General features: G+C 43.5%; 1 protein-coding gene across 3 annotated transcripts in view; it reads right to left on the bottom strand.

The window, feature by feature from the left end:
• Nucleotides 1–16709, bottom strand: part of il1rapl2 (interleukin 1 receptor accessory protein-like 2) — a 1249784-nt gene that overhangs the window by 62173 nt on the left and 1170902 nt on the right. For all 3 annotated transcript variants that reach the window (XM_073057804.1, XM_073057805.1, XM_073057806.1), the window contains exon 8: nucleotides 4286–4431. In XM_073057804.1, the coding sequence (XP_072913905.1) occupies nucleotides 4286–4431 (146 nt within the window). The remainder of the gene's footprint in view (nucleotides 1–4285; nucleotides 4432–16709) is intronic.

Genomic DNA, 16709 nt, shown 5'->3' with positions numbered 1-16709 from the left:
ATTGAAGCATACGGTGAAACGCGTCGTTTGCGTCAACAACTAACCCAGTCCGAGGTGGTGCCGGGGGCAGCCCGCAAGCGTCGCCACGTTTCAGGCAGCAACATAGCATGCTCACAACTCACTAACCCTAACCCTAACCAGCATGTCTTTGGAATCTGGGAGAAAACCAGAGCACCCGGAGGAAAGCCATGTGGTCACATCTCGTTACATTCTGCGGTGGGAATTGAACCCCGATCACTGATTGCTGTAGATTGTTACATAATCCACCATTCCACCATAAGCATTAAGCAGCACAGTTGCATTATGTTATCATTTCATGCATATGCATGACTGAACTGTAACTAAGCCAGGTTGGCTACTCACACATAAATCTAGTAGGGTGTTGTTTCTCCAGTTATTAAGGTACTTATTTCATTGACGCTTTCATTTAATTTATACACTTGACTGCTAAATTTCTGTGGCCAGTGTCCTCACAGCCAGATACCTCATACGGCCCTTCACAACTTTGTTCATTACTACTGTGCACCTCCCCATCCCCAACCCCCCCACCCTCACCGTTACTTTCTGTAGCACACAGCATTAATAGAAAACACATCAGACTCCACGTTCACTGCCTCTGGACCCTGCTGACAAATTCATCTCCTAATGATCCATTCTGTTCATAAATCTCAAGCCCATTACAGTTACAAGCATGCCAATTTGTCATGTTTGTGTTCCTACTGGCTACCTCCAAGCATTACAGCACGATTAAGGAGACCAACGTGTGGAAAAAATAAATGATGAATTTGGCCTACTTTTTGAAACCCAAGAGAATTAAGTACTCTAACACCTCCCCTTTCATCTCAAGGAAAAGAACCTAGAGTTGGTTCTAATTTAAAACAAAAATTACATCTTTAGCTCACAATCACTTTATTTTGCACTTTGGCTTTCAATGGAAAACTCTATTTTATGAGGCAATTGCCTTTGCATCTAGAATATCAATCACTTTTTTATGCTGAAGAATGACCTTCCTATCATTCTTATTAACGGATCTTGCAAGTCCCACTTGTAAAATTTCAGTACTAAAATTGAGGGAAAATACCAGGGATTTGAACTCCAATCGCAAGAAATAATAATAAGCTTTGACAGAAAAAGTTTGGTGCATCGGCATTGTGTGTTATGAAGCAAGGAGAGGGCATTGTCAATAGACAATAGACATTAGGTGCAGGAGTAGGCCATTCGGCCCTTCTAGCCAGCACCACCATTCACTGTGATCATGGCTGATCATACACAATCAGTACCCCATTCCTGCCCTCTCCCTATATCCCTTGACCCCACTATCTATAAGAGCTCTATCTAATTCTCTCCTGAATGCATCCAGAGACTTGGCCTCCACTGCCTTCTGGGGCAGAGTATTCCACATATCCACCACTCTCTGGGTGAAAAAGTGTTTCTGCATCTCTGTTCTAAATGGCCTACCCCTTATTCTTAAACTGTGGCCTCTAGTTCTGGACTCACCCATCAGTGGGAACATGCTTCCTGCCTCCAGCGTGTCCAATCCCTTAATAATCTTATATGTTTCAATCAGATCCCCTCTCATCCTTCTAAATTCCAGTGTATACAAGCCCAGTCGCTCCAATCTTTCAACATATGACAGTCCCGCCATTCCGGAAATTAACCTTGTGAACCTACGCTGCACTCCCTCAATTGCAAGAATGTCCTTCCTCAAATCTGGAGACCAAAACTGCACACAATACTCCAGGTGGGGTCTCACCAGGACCCTGTACAGCTGCAGAAGGACCTCTTTACTCCTATACTCAATTCCTCTTGTTATAAAGGCCAGCATGCCATTAGCTTTCTTCACTGCCTGCTGTACCTGCATGCTTGTTTTCATTGACTGATGTACAAGAACACATTGTACTTCCCCTTTTCCTAACTTGACTCCATTTAGATAGTAATCTGCCTTCTTGTTCTTACCACCGAAGTGGATAACCTCACATTTATCCACATTAAACTGCATCTGCCATACATTTGCCACCAGAATTACAGTAGGACTGGATTGTTTCCTTATTTTAACAATCAAAGCACATACCATAAAATCATAAGACATAGGAGCAGAATAAGGCCATTCCACCCTTTAAATCTGTTCCATCATTCACTTCTCACTGTTTTACTTTCCCTCTCAACCCCATGCTCATGCCTTCCCCCCGCCAGCTTTGGCCCCTTTACTAATCAAAAAACTATCAAACTTCACTTTAAATACACCCAATGACTTGGTCTCAAAAGCCATCTGTGGCAATGGATTCCACAGATTTACTATCCCTTGGCAAAAAAAAACTCTGTTCTAAAGGGACGTCCTTCAATTTTGAGGTTGTGACTGCTGTTCCTAAACTAGACCATAAGTCCATAAGATATGGGAGCAGAATTAAGGCATTTGACCCATCAAGTCTAGTCCAACATTTGATCATGGCTGATCTATTATCTCACTTAATACCATTCTCTTGCCTTCTTCCATAACCTTTGATGAGTTTAGTAATCAACAATTTGTCAGTCTCTACTTTAAATGTACCAAATGACTTGGCGTCCACAGCCATCTGTGGCAATGAATTCTACGGATTCACCACTTTCTGGCTGAAGAAATTCCTCCTCATTTCTGTTCTAAAGAGATATCCTTCTATTCTGAGGCAGTGCCCTCTGGTCCAAGACTAGACCATAAGTCCACAAGCTAACAGGAGCAGAATTAGGCCATTTGACCTATCGAGTGATCTGCTATTTGATCATGTCTGATTGATTTTCCCTCTCAACCCTATTCTCATGCCTTCTGCCATAACCTTTGATGCCCTTACTAATAAATAACCTATCAAACTCAATTTTAAATATTCCCAATAACTTCACCTCTGTCTATTAAAATCAATCTCTCCACATCCCCTCTAGCTAGGCTTTTCAGTATACAGTAGGTATCAATAAGATTCCTCCCACCCCCCAGCCAACCAATTCTTTTAAACTCCAGCAAGTATAGACCCAGACCCATCAAATGCTCTTCATATATTAACCCTTTCATTCCTGGGATAATTTTCATGAGTCTTCTTTGAACCCTCTCCAACACCTTTCTTAAATAAAGGGCCTAAAACTGCTCACAATACTCCAGTTTTGTTCTGACCAATGCCTTTTAAAACCTCAGCATTATATCCTTGCTTTTATATTCTAATCCTTTCAGAATAAATGCAAACATTGCATTTGCTTTTGCCATTCATGAGAATATTTATTAAACATTCATCAAATCACTGCACTGGAATATTGTGTACATTTTTAGCTTATTCCAAATACATTGAAATCAAAATAGACATTTTCTTTATCAGAGAGATATATTAGGTATAGGAGAAGACAGCAGAGGGCACTCCAATCACACACTCCAGCTGGGACACTGAAGTAGTTGCCTTTATAAATACAACAGCAACAATGCTTCCGAATTATGTACTTCCTGTAATGTTGTGAAGCTTGATAAGACACTTTGCTAGAGCTTAGCTAATATCTGCCCAAGTTCAGGGATGTGAAGGAAGTTGGCAATAGATGTAGTCTTCCAAGGTGGAGAGGGTGGCAGTGAAATTTAGGCAGGAAATTGCAAAGTTTCATCCTAGTTGTGAAGTGAAATGTAGCAGGGTTAAATTGGAAAGTTGCAGGAACCTCTCGGAGGATGTAGGCCAGGAAGGTTTTGCAGGATTGTCAAAGTCCTGGGGTGAAATGGAAAAGACAGATGGGAAAAATTGGTAGAATGAGATTGATCAAAGATCTGAAGAGGCCCTGGTAACGGATGAACCAGAGACATATAGAGTCAAGGCAGCAGAATTTGATTGAGTGACAAGTGATGTAGGAAGGGAAAAATAGGAAAGAAACAAGAGAGCGTAGAAGATAGAACATAGAAATCTACAGCACATTACAGGCCCTTCAGCCCACAATGTTGTGGCGACCATGTAACTACTCTAGAAACAGCCTAGAATTTCCCTACCACATAGCCCTCTGTCTTTCTAAGCTCCATGTACCTCTCTAAGCGTTTCTTAAAAGACCCTATTGTTTCTGCCTCTACCACTGTCACTGGCAGTGCATTCCACGCACCCACCACTCTCTGTGAGAAAAACAGAACAGTGGAATCGACAAGCTGAATCAAGGCAAATGAACTGTAAGCTCACAACAAGCCAAGGGTTGCTGCCTTCTACTTCATACCAGCTCATAGCCATCACACGGAAACAAAAAAATTCGCAAGAAGCCAAATTGTTATGTCAAAACACTTCACCTTGCTGGCACTTACCTTTCTTCTGGAGAAGTATGCTGGCTTGAGTGCGTCCAATCCGATTTTCTACGATGCAGGTGTAGTTCCCCAGGTCAGCCTCCTTCACCCAATCAAATAGCAGTGATAATTCCACTTCCTTCTCTCCAAGATGCTCACTTAGAACCCTGTGGGTGAGACAAAGGGGACATAATTATTGCTTCAGGCTGATGGAGTGATAGAAACAAAGCCAGTGAATTCTGTACAGTATATACTTAGAGTCATAGAGTCATAGAATACTACAGTTTAGAGACAGGCTCTTGGTGGGTCAGGTAGCTCCTGTAGAAAAGGGAATGTGTTTAAGTTCAAGTTCAAGTTTATTGTCATCCGTCTGTGCATGTATACAATGAAATGAAACAACATTCTCCTGGACAATGCATACATCACACACTGCACATAGAAACATAATATTACTACAAATAAGTTAATAAAATATAATTCAGAATGCATGTGAAGCACAAGTTAACAGTACACTAAGCAGTTCACTACTCTAGTGTCGAGACCGTGGTGGTGACAGGGTATTCATTAGTCTCACAGTCTGAGGGAAGAAATTGTTACCCAGTCTGACAGTCTCAGTCCTGGTGCTCCTGTACCTCCTTCCTGACAGTAGTGGATCAAAGAGATTGCAGGATGGGTGGTAGGAATCCTCAATAATGCTTCGCGTCATCCATATACAACGCCCCTGGTAAATGTCACACATAGGACAGCAAGACTCTCAGTGGTTTTACTATCTTTTGTAGGGGCTTGTGGTCCAACGCCTTGCAGCTTCCGTACCACATGATGATGCAGCCAGACAGGACACTCTTGATGGTGCTCCTGTAAAAAGTGGTTAGAACGGGGGTGCAGTGTCTTTCACGCCTCATTATCCTCAGAAAGTATGGATGCTGCTGTGCCTTCTTGAGTAATGAGGAGGTACTGTGGGTCCAGGTTAGAGCATTCATTATATGTTCACACCGAGGAACTTTGTGCTCTCCACTCTCCCCATGGCAGAGCTATTGATGTTTCAAGTCTGAGAGTCTTCATCAGAACTTTTATAAGAATAGGAGAAACACGTTAGCAAAGGTAGCAGGGAAGCCGGGAGAGAGCGATGGGTGGAGCAGAGGGAACATCTCTGGTAGGGTGAAATGTGTCTTTACCTGGGCATCATAAGTGTGTGTAATGTTGTATACTCTGGACTGCTGGAAAATACCCAGTTAACTCCTGCTATTTCCATAGGCAAGATTCCATTCATCCAGATGAAGGCTCTTCACCCAAAACTCCGCTTCAACGGAAATTTATCTGATCCACTGGAACTGAAATTGGAATTGGTTTATTGCTGTCACATGTACTAAGATACAGTGAAATGCTTATCTGGGAGCAGCACATTAGCATAGTACTTTACAATGCCAGCAATCAGGATTCAAATCCGCCACTCTCTGTAAAGAGTTTTGAAAGTTCTCCCCTTGACCTGTTGTTTTCAACAGGGTACTTTTCTTTCATCCAACACTCCAAAAGCTTACAGGTAAGTTGTGTGCATGCTATGTAAATGCTTGAAGCATGGAGATACTTGCAGGCTGCCCCCAGATCACAGTTGGACTGTGTTGGTTGGTGACACAAACAACACAATTTATTGTATGTTTTGATGCATATGTGCCAAATAAAGCTAATGTATTATCTACGTAGACTACACCTGATCTCACCCTACTACTTGTAAAAATTCCATCCCCTTTTCTCAATTCCTCCATCTCCACCACATCTGCTCTCAGGATGAGGCTTTTCATTCCAGAACGAAGGAAATGTCCTCCTTTTTCAAAGAAAGGGGCTTCCCTTTCTCCACCATCAACGCTGCCCTCAATGCATCTCTTCCATTTCACATACGTCTGCTCTTACCCCATCCTTCCACCACCCTACCAGCAATAGGATTCCTCTTCTCCTCACCTACCAGCCCACCAGACTCTGTGTCTAGCAAAACTTTGCCACCTCCAATGGGATCTCACCACCAAACACATCTTTCCTTCCCCCTACTTTCTGCATTCCGCAGGGATTGCTTCCTACGTGACTCCCTTGTCCATTCGTCCCTCCCCACTGATCTCCCTCCTGGCACTTATCCTTGCAAGGAGAACAAGTGCTACACCTGCCCCTACACCTCCTTGCTCACTACCATCCAAGGCCCTAAACAGTCCTTCCAGGAGAGGCGACACTTTATCTGTGAGTCTGTTCGGGTCATTTACTGTGTTCGGTGCTTTGGTGTGGCCTCCTGTACATTGGTGAGACCCAACGTAGATGGGAGACCGCTTCACAGAGCATCAATGCTCCATCCGCCACCCATTTTAATTCTACTTCCCATTCCCATTCTAATATATCCATCCATGGCCTCCTGCACTGTTGTGATGAGACCACACTTAGGTTGGAGGAGAAACACCTTACATTCAGTTTGTGTAGCCTCCAATCTGATGGCATGAACATAGATTTCTCAAACTTCTGATAATCCCCCCTCCCATTTCTCCATTTCCCATTCCCTTTTCCTCATCTTACTTATCTCCTTACCCTCCCATTGCTTCCTTCTAGTGCTCCTTCCCCCTTTGACATTCTTCCACGGCTTTCTGTCTCTTTCACCAGTCAACTTCCCAGCTCTTTACTTCATCCCTCCCTCTCCTGGTTTCACCTATTGCCGAGTGGGTCTCTCTCCCCTCCCCCTACCTTTTAAATCTACTCCTCAGCTTCTTTCCTTCAGGCCTGCTGGAGAGTTTTGGACTGAAACTTTTTTCCATAGATGCTGCCTGGCCTGCTGAGTTCCTCCAGCATGTTGTGTGTGTGTTGCTTGGATTTCCTGCATCTGCAGATTTTCTCTTGCTAATGTTTAATCTTATCTTTTGGATACTGTTCATACAGATCAGATCATTGCTCAGTGCATTGAGGCAGAGCAAAGTAAGACACTAACAATGTGGAAGAAAGTGCGACAGCTACAGAGCAAGTGCAGTGCAGGAAACAATAAGGTGTAAAATCATAATAAGGTAGATTGTAACGTCCATCTTATTGAACTGGGGAATCATTCAATTGCCCTCCAGTAGATTATTTTGTTTTTTCCAGATTCCAACAACATTTTATTTTAAAGATCCAGTGCAGACCAGGCCCATTGAACCCTACCATCTTGCAGCCCATCGATTTAACCTTACCCTAATCACAGGAAAATTTACAGGGCAATTTACAATGACCAGTTTAGCTACTAACTGATACGTGTTTGGAATGTGGGAGGCAACTGGAGCAACAGGAGGAAATCCATGCACACATGGAACATAGAGTGGACGCCGGGTTTGAACTCTGAACTTTGATGCCCCGAGCTGTAATAGGATTCCACTAACTGCTATGCTACCATGGCATACCACAGTCTGCAGTCTCTTGTCTTTCCTCTTGCTACAGATGCTTCCTGACTCACTGAGCTTTTCCAACGTTTTCTGCTTTTGTTGCAGATTTCCAGCATCCGCAGTATTTTTGATTACTTTCAATCACCTCTGCCTCTCTTGATTTTTATTAACAAAATGGCCGTGATTTTAGGTTTGTACACAGTAGTGATCCAACGACTCGGGCTCAAGTTAAAGTCAGAGGGTGTGGTGGTGCAACTATAACCCAGCTGTTGAGTGACAGAGTGTGAGGTAAGTAGAACAGCTGGGAGGAAGCAAACATTGCACTGGATTATAAAACTGATGTGTCAGTAAACCCTATTTAGCCTAGTGGTAGAAGCAGAGAATATCACCCTATAATCTTGAGGGTGTCTGGAATTTCTTTTCCCCACAATTGTGCAGAGTGCCAATGAACAGACCAAGCACAACAGTTTTTGTAACGTAAATTAGTAAAATGTTTTTTTTATTGTTGGGTACTGTATACTAAGCATGTTATCCAGACAGACCATTTCATTATACTTGTGCATTGAGAGAGTACAAGGGAAAACAACAAAAAAAAAGGAGAATTCTGAATATTGAGGTGAGACTACTGTGAGTGAAGAGTCCAAAATGGAAGAACAGTTCTGTGCAAAAGTCTTAGGCACATATACAGTATATACGAGGGGTGATTGATAAGTTCGTGGCCTAAGGTAGAAGGAGTCAATCATAGAAAACCTAGCACATTTATTTTTCAACATAGTCCCCTCCTACATTTATACACTTAGTCCAGTGATCGTGGAGCATATGGATCTTGGACCTGCAGAAAGTGTCCACAGCAGGCGTGATTGATAAGTTCATGGCCTAACATAGAAGGAGATGAGTTATTAACTTCAAAATTCCTGCATAATCACTCAAAGAGTTGAACTGCATGTACATGTAAAGAGAGCTGTATAACTCATCTCCTTCTACTTTAGGCCACAAACTGATCAATCACCCCTGCTGTGGATATTTCCTGGAGGTCCAAGATCCGTATCTAAGTGTGTAAATGTAGGAGGGGACTATGTAGAAAAATAAATGTGCTAGGTTTTCTAAAACTGACTCCTTCTACCTTTGGCCACGAACTTATCAATCCCCCCCCCCCCCCCACCCCCGTAGCTATGGTGCCTAAATCTTTTGCAGAATACTCTATTTGTCAATGTGGCAATGTGTAGCAGAGAGTGCGTTTGTAAATCTGGCGGGAGCAAGCAGTGTTGGGAATGGTGAGGGTGGAGTGCCGCAGGAGGGGTGTGGACCAGGTGACAGAGGAGAGCCAGGGGTCGGAGGTGGTGTGGGTGCAGACACACACAGCGCTGAGGCACCAGGCAAGGCCATTTGATTACATTTAGTTTATTGATCTTTACCGAATATCTCTCTGGTTTCTCCTTCCCCTTTTCCCAACTATGATTCCCCTCTCCCTGCTGCCGTCCGACTCTCAATCCACAATAGAGGCCGATATCAGAATTAGGTTGATCATCACTCACATATGTCATGAAGTTTGATTCCTTTTGCGGTAGCAGTACAGTGTAATACATAAAATTACTACAGTACTGTGCAAAGGTGTGTTAGGCACCCTAGCTATATATATTTGTCTAAGATCTTACCTGTATGTGGGGGAATTAGAGGTCAGGCTGAACTTTAAGTCACTGCTCCATACTTGAAGGACAGTACTGTTTAGCATTCATTTCAAGATGTCTAGAATACAAGAGCAAGGATGTGATGCTGAGGCTTTATAAGGCACGGCTGAGGCCTCACCTTGAGTATTGTGAACAGTTTTGGGCCCTCATCTTAGTAAAGATGCGTTGGCATTGGAGAGGGTCCAGAGGAGGTTCACAGTGATGATTCCAGGAATGAAAGGGACTGTTGAGGACTGTTTGATGGCTCTGGCTCTGCACTTGCTGGAATTCAGAAGGATGAGGGAGAATCTCATTGAAACCTTTCAGATGTTGAACGGTTGAGACAGAATAGATGTGGAAATGCTGCTTCCCATGAAGGGAGAGTCTAGGACAAGAGGGCACAGCCTCAGGATAGAGGGCCACCCTTTCAAAACAGATGCGGAGAAATTTCTTTAGCCAAAGGGTGGTGAATGTGTGGAACCTGTTGCCGCATGCAGCTGTGGAGGCCAGCTCGGTGGGTATACTTAAGGCAGCGATTGACAGGTTCTTGATTGGAGGGAGGAAAAAAAGGATCCATGGAACAGACTTGATGGGCCAGATGGCCTAATTCTGCTCCTATGCCTTATGGTCTTATGGTCTTATCTGCGTCTGTTCCTCCATTGATGAAGAGGGGAATGTCCTAGAGGTTTCATCATCTTTTGCCGACCCACTGACATTTGACTTTTGTAATACAGCAAAAATGCTGAAGGTTCTTGGGGACATAGAAACATAAAAAAACATACAGCATAATACAGGCCCACAAAGCTGTGCCGAACATGTTCCAACCTTAGGCTACCTAGGCTTTACCCATAGTCCTCTATTTTTTTAAGCTCCATGTAGCCATCCAGGAGTCTGTTAAAAGATCCTATCGTATCCACCTCCACCACTGCTGCCAGCAGCCCGTTCCACGCAGTCACCACTCTCTGCGTAAAAAACTTACCACTGACATCTCCTTTGTATCTACTTCTGAGCATCTTAAAACTGTGCCCTCACATGCTTGCCATTTCAGCCCTGGGAAAAAGCCTCTGACTATCCTCACGATCAATGCCGCAAACATTTTCTTCTTGACTGTTTACTACTATGTAAGGACAGGATAGTTCCAGGGTTGCTTCGGATGAGCTTGTGAGCTTGGCTGAAGGACAGGAGAGTGCAGAATGAAGGCCTGTCCTGGAACTGGAGGAGGAGTGTGTGTGTGTGAGAGAGAGAAAGAGCTTGATTTGCTGTTGTTATTTTGTTGTTTGTTACGTTCTGTTTGGTTGTGTTCTGTGTTTTCCTGGTGAACATTATGGGCACTGGAATATGTGGTAACACTTGCAAGCTGCCCCCAACACATCATTAGGCTGTGCTGGTTGTTAACACAAATGGTGCATTTCATTGTATGTTTCAATGTACATGTGATAAATAAATGAATCTGAATCTGGCTGTTTGCAATTATCATAGTTACTTATGTACTGTATTTAATATTTTTAGTAATGTTTGAGTAATATTGTAAATACATTGTTTCATAAGCATTCATTGTTCATGTAAGTAGGTACAGGTTATATGTAAGAAGTATGTTAATGGCATGTGTCATTACAACACCACGTCATACATGCGCATCTCACTAAAGTAAAACAAAATTATCCCAAGCTCCCATGTTTTTCTTTCAATTTAAGCTTTGGAGTTTCAAAACACAAAAGTGGTGATGAGGAAGTTTTAAAATGAAATTGAGATGACTACATACCTGTTGAAGAGCAGAAAATGTTTCTATGTGGGAGAGAGAGATGCTTGAGTTACAAAATGCAGAAAATGAATGAAATTTAGGGGTTCATAAAGAGTGATAACCGGGTGATAATAATAATACATTTCAAAAAAGCAAAAATGACCGGTTACATCAGAATGATAGATGTGTTTGATTGCAAAATGGATAACTTAGTTGTGTACTGAATGAACTGAGCAGTATTTTGAAGCAAATTAAATTTCCAAGCAAAGTGATAGACAGTTTTGCTGAATGCAATTGGTGCAAGAGCATACAAATTCCTTTGAAGTTTGACTACTTCAACCAAATCAGCCAAAATGAGCTTTGCTGATATTGTGAACATAATGCAGGAACATTTAGAACTGAGACTATTGTTGATTGAAGAATCCTTTAGGTTTCACAAGCGGTATCAAAAGGAAGGGGAGTCCATTCCAACGTACGTGGCTGATTTGAAGAAATTCTCTGAAGATTATCAGTACAGTGATAGTTTAATGATGCACAGGCAGATCATTTAGTTTATGGAATGTTTCAAGAAAGCATTCAAAAGTGGCTCCTAATTGAGGTTCAACTCATTTAAAAGAGCAGTTGAAATCACTGTATCAATGGAAAAGGCAGCCAGAGACACAATTGAGTTGCAGTCGGGAGTGAAAGTGAGTGTGAACAAAATTGCAACATCCAAACAGAAACCAGCCTGGCTGAACAAATGTGTTACCACTGAGGCAGGGGTTCACATACCATAAGACCATAAGACAAAGGATCAGAAGTCAGCCATTCAGCCCATCGAGTCTGCTCTGCCATTTTATCATGAGCTGATCCAATCTCCCCTTTAGTCCCATTCCCCAGCCTTCTCACCATAACCTTTGATGCCCTGACTACTCAGATACCTATCAATCTCTGCCTTAAATACACTCAATGACTTGACCTCCACTGCCACCTGTGGCAACAAATTCCACAGATTCACCACCCTCTGGCTAAAAAAATTTCTTCGCATCCCTGTTCTGAATGGGCGCCCTGCAATCCTCAAGTCATGCCTTCTCGTACTAGACTCCCCCACCATGGGAAACAACTTTGCCACATCCACTCTGTCCATGCCTTTCAACATTCAAAATGTTTCTATGAGGTCCCCCCTCATTCTTCTAAACTCCAAGGAGTACAGTCCAAGAGCGATCAAACGTTCCTCATATGTTAACCCTCTCATTCCCGGAATCATTCTAGTGAATCTTCTCTGAACCCTCTCCAACATCAGTACTTCCTTTCTTAAATAAGGAGCCCAAAACTGCACACAGTACTCCAAGTGAGGTCTTACCAGTGCCTTATAGAGCCTTAACATCACATCCCTGCTCCTGTAGTCTATTCCTCTAGAAATGAATGCCAACATTGCATTTACCTTCTTCACCACCGACTCAACCTGGAGGTTAACCTTAAGGGTATCCTGCACAAGGACTCCCAAGTCCTGTTGCATCTCAGAACTTTGAATTCTCGACCCATTTAAATAATAGTCTGCCCGTTTATTTCTTCTACCAAAGTGCATGGCCGTACACTTTCCGACATTGTAATTCATTTGCCACTTCTTTGCCCATTCTCCCAATCTTCCAAGTCTCTCTGCAGACTCTCTGTTTCCTCAGCACTACCAGCCCCTCCACCTATCTTTGTATCATCAGCAAACTTAGTCACAAAGCCATCTATTCTATGATCCAAATCGTTGATATACAATGTAAACAGATGTGGCCCCAACATAGACCCCTGTGGAACACCACTGGTAACTGGCAGCCAACCAGAATGGGATCCCTTTATTCCCACTCTCTGTTTCCTACCAATCAGCCAACGCTCTATCCACGTATGTAACTTTCCCGTAATTCCATGGGCTCTTATCTTGTTTAGCTGCCTCATGTGCGGCACCTTGTCAAAGGCCTTCTGAAAATCCAAATACACAACATCCACTGCATCTCCCTTGTCTAGCCTACTTGTAATTTCCTCAAAAAATTGCAATAGGTTTGTCAGGTAGGATTTTCCTTTAAGGAAACCATGCTCCTTATCTCCCATTACAATTTCTCCAGCATCATTTTCTATCGGTCCTATATCTACTCTCACCTGTCTTGTACTCTTTATATACTTGAAAAAGCTTTTAGTATCCTCTTTGATATTATTTGCTAGCTTCCTTTCATAGCTCATCATTTCCCTCTTAATGACCTTCTTAGTTTCTTTTTGTAAGCTTTTAAAAACTTCCCAATCCTCTGTCTTCCCACTAATTTTTGATTCCTTGTACGCCCTCTCCTTTGCTTTTACTTTGGCTTTGACTTCTCTTGTCAGCCATGGTTTCACCCTTTTTCCATTCGAAAATTTCTTTTTTTTTGGAATATATCTGTCTTGCACCTTCCTCACTTCTCACATAAACTCCAGTCACTGCTGCTCTGCCGTCCTTCCCGCTAGTGTCCCTTTCCAGTCAACCTTGGCCAGTTCCTCTCTCATGCCACTGTAACTTCCTTTACTCCACTGAAATACCAACACATCGGATTTCAGCTTCTCTTTCTCAAATTTCACAATGAACTCAATCATGTTATGATCACTGCCTCCTAAGGGTTCCTTCACTTCCATCTCTCTAATCACCTCTGGCTCATTACACAATACCCAATCCAGTACAGCTGATCCCCTAGTGGGCTCAACAACAAGCTGTTCTGAAAAGCCATCTCGTAGACATTCTGCAAATTCTCTCTCTTGAGATCCAGTGGTGACCTAATTTTCCCATCCACTCACATGTTAAAATCCCCCACAATTATCATACCACTGCCCTTCTGGCAAGCCTTTTCTATTTCCAGTTGTAATTTGTAGTCCACATCACTGCAGCTATTAGGAGGCCTGTATATAACTGCCATCAGGGTCCCTTAACACCTGCGATTTCTTAGCTCAACCCATAAAGATTCTGCACTCTCCGATCCTCTGTCACCTCTTTCTAATGATTTAATATCATTTCTTACCAATAAAGCCAATACACCAATGTAAGCTTAAAGGTGAAACTTGCATAAAATGCAGCTTAGTAAGACACATACAAAGAGCACGTTGGACAAAATAAATGGACTGCACAGGGCAGAGAAAAAGATAAAATGTCAAGTTTCACTTTCAAAAAGAGCTCAAATCTACATGCTGTTGATGAAAAATCTGATAATGATGAGAGTGGCACAGGATTGAATATCCTTGAGATTTACAAAGTGAAAATTAACAGGAGGCAAGCAATATAGCTGACCCCAGAAGTGAGCGGCAACTTAATTAAAATGGAAATGGACACTGGTTCGGTTGTTTCAGTCATTTTACAAAATGTTTAAATAGCATTTTGAAGATACTGAACTGAAGCCTGTAGATAAGTGTATCTAGTGTTTGTTCTGTTTGTCCTAGATGCATAACATACAGTCGGAATATGCTCGTTAACATCAGGGCAAACTATGTCAGAAAAACTGACGAGTTCTGGTGTAACATGGACAGTTTACGCCGCTACGGACTACTATCCGCTACCCAGCCGGCTGCTTCCCGAGGGAGGAGGAAGCAAAAGCGCTGTGAGAGAAGACAGAGGAGGGGTAAGAGGGCTGGCATCCATGCTAGGCTAAAAGCTAACCCCACCAGGCCAGCGGTACCGTCCCTCCTGCTCTCAAATGTCCGCTCCACCGACAACAAGCTGGATGAGCTGCGTCTGCTGAGAGAAACACGCAAGGAGTTTAAAGACTGCTGTGAGTATATCTTAACGGAATCCTGGCTCCATGACAGTATACCGGACGCGGCGATACAGCTAGAGGGAATGACATCGTTTCGTGCGAACAGAGAGGCAGCTAGCTCCTCTCCTAGTAAGAGCCGAGGAGGAGGTCTGTGTATTTATATAAACAAAGACTGGTGTGCGAACGCTACAGTAGCTGCTAAACACTGCTCACCACTGGCTGAATTTCTCATTGTGAAATGCCGGCCGTTCTATCTGCCGAGGGAATTCACCATCGTGCTTGTGGCAGCTGTTTACATAGCTCCCAGTGCCAATGCTGAGGCTAATGCTAACGAAGCACTGGGAGCCCTATGTGAAGCCATCAGTGAGCTACTGACTACACATCCTGACAGCTTTGTGGTGATTGCTGGGGACTTTAACCACACCAGCTTAAAGACTGTGTTCCCCAAATTCCTGCAATATGTGGATTTCAAAACCAGGGGAGACAACCTACTGGACTTGGTTTATACCAACACCCCACAGGCGTACAAAGCAGCCCCCTGCCCCCATCTTGGCCACTCTGACCACATATCTGTCATGTTAACACCAGCATATAAACCACTGCTTAAACGTGTGAGAGCAGAGAAAAGACAGATAAGGGTCTGGCCAAAAGGAGCAGCCTCAGCACTACAAGACTGTTTTTTGCACACAGACTGGGACATATTCAAGACAGCAGCCTCCTATGATGACCATATAGACATTGAGGAGTACACGGAGGCAGTAATCAGCTACATAGCCAAATGCACAGAGGATGTCACTGTGATGAAAACCTTCACTGCACATGGTTATAAAAAGCCATGGATGACAACAGAGGTGCGTTCACTACTGAAGGCCCATGACACAGCCTACAGATCGGGGGACAGGAGTGCACTTCACTCAGCCAGGTCTGCGCTTTCACTAGGGATCAGGAAAGCGAAAAGGGCCTACGCAGGCAATATACATGGACACTTCTGTGACACAGGGGACACCAGACGGATGTGGCAGGGAATTAAAGCTCTGACAGACTACAAGATCAGGCAGAAAACTGATGACAGCGACGCCTCCCTTCCAAACAGGCTTAACAAATTCTTTGCACACTTCGAAGCATCAAACTCTACAGCAAGGGGAAGAGCCAGTCCCTTCTTACCATCTGATCAGCCGGCTCCAATCATTGATTCAGAGCAAACACGGAGGACCCTTGCCAGGGTTAACCCACGAAAAGCGTGAGGTCCTGACAACATCCCTGGATGTATGCTCAAGGAATGTGCTGATGTGTTAGCAGATGTCCTGACAGACATTTTCAACATCTCCCTTAGTCAAGCCATTGTCCCCAGATGCTTCTAAACCTCCACAATCATCCCTGTAGCAAAGAAATCAGTTGTAGCCTGTCTGAATGATTACTATCCCATTGCCCTGACCCCCATAGTGATGAAATGTTTTGAACGGCTTGTCAAGCCTCATATCACAGCCAGCCTCCCCTCATCGCTGGATCCTCTACAGTTTGCTTATCGTCCAAATCACTCTACGGAGGATGCAATATCCACCACACTGCACACAGTTCTCTCTCACTTGGACAACAAAGACACTTATGCCAGAATCCTGTACATTGATTTCAATTCAGCGTTCAATACCATCATCCCGCAGAGACCAGTGGAGAAACTGTCACTGCTTGGCCTTAACACTGCCATGTGTTGCTGGATTCTGGATTTCTTGATAGAGAGACCACAGTCAGTCCGTGTTGGCAGGAACATCTCTGACTCCATCACACTGAGCACTGGATCCCCACAAGACTGTGTGCTCAGCCCACTGCTGTTTACACTGCTAACACATGACTGTGCAGCCAGATTCAAAGGGAACCTGATCAGTAACTTTGCTGATGATACCACAGTGGTGGGGC

This window comes from Hemitrygon akajei, chromosome 10 (genome assembly GCF_048418815.1).
Source record: "Hemitrygon akajei chromosome 10, sHemAka1.3, whole genome shotgun sequence".
NCBI classification, from domain to species: Eukaryota; Metazoa; Chordata; class Chondrichthyes; order Myliobatiformes; family Dasyatidae; genus Hemitrygon; species Hemitrygon akajei.
Note: the sequence above shows the minus strand (reverse complement) of the source record. Positions and strands in the feature narration are given on the sequence as shown.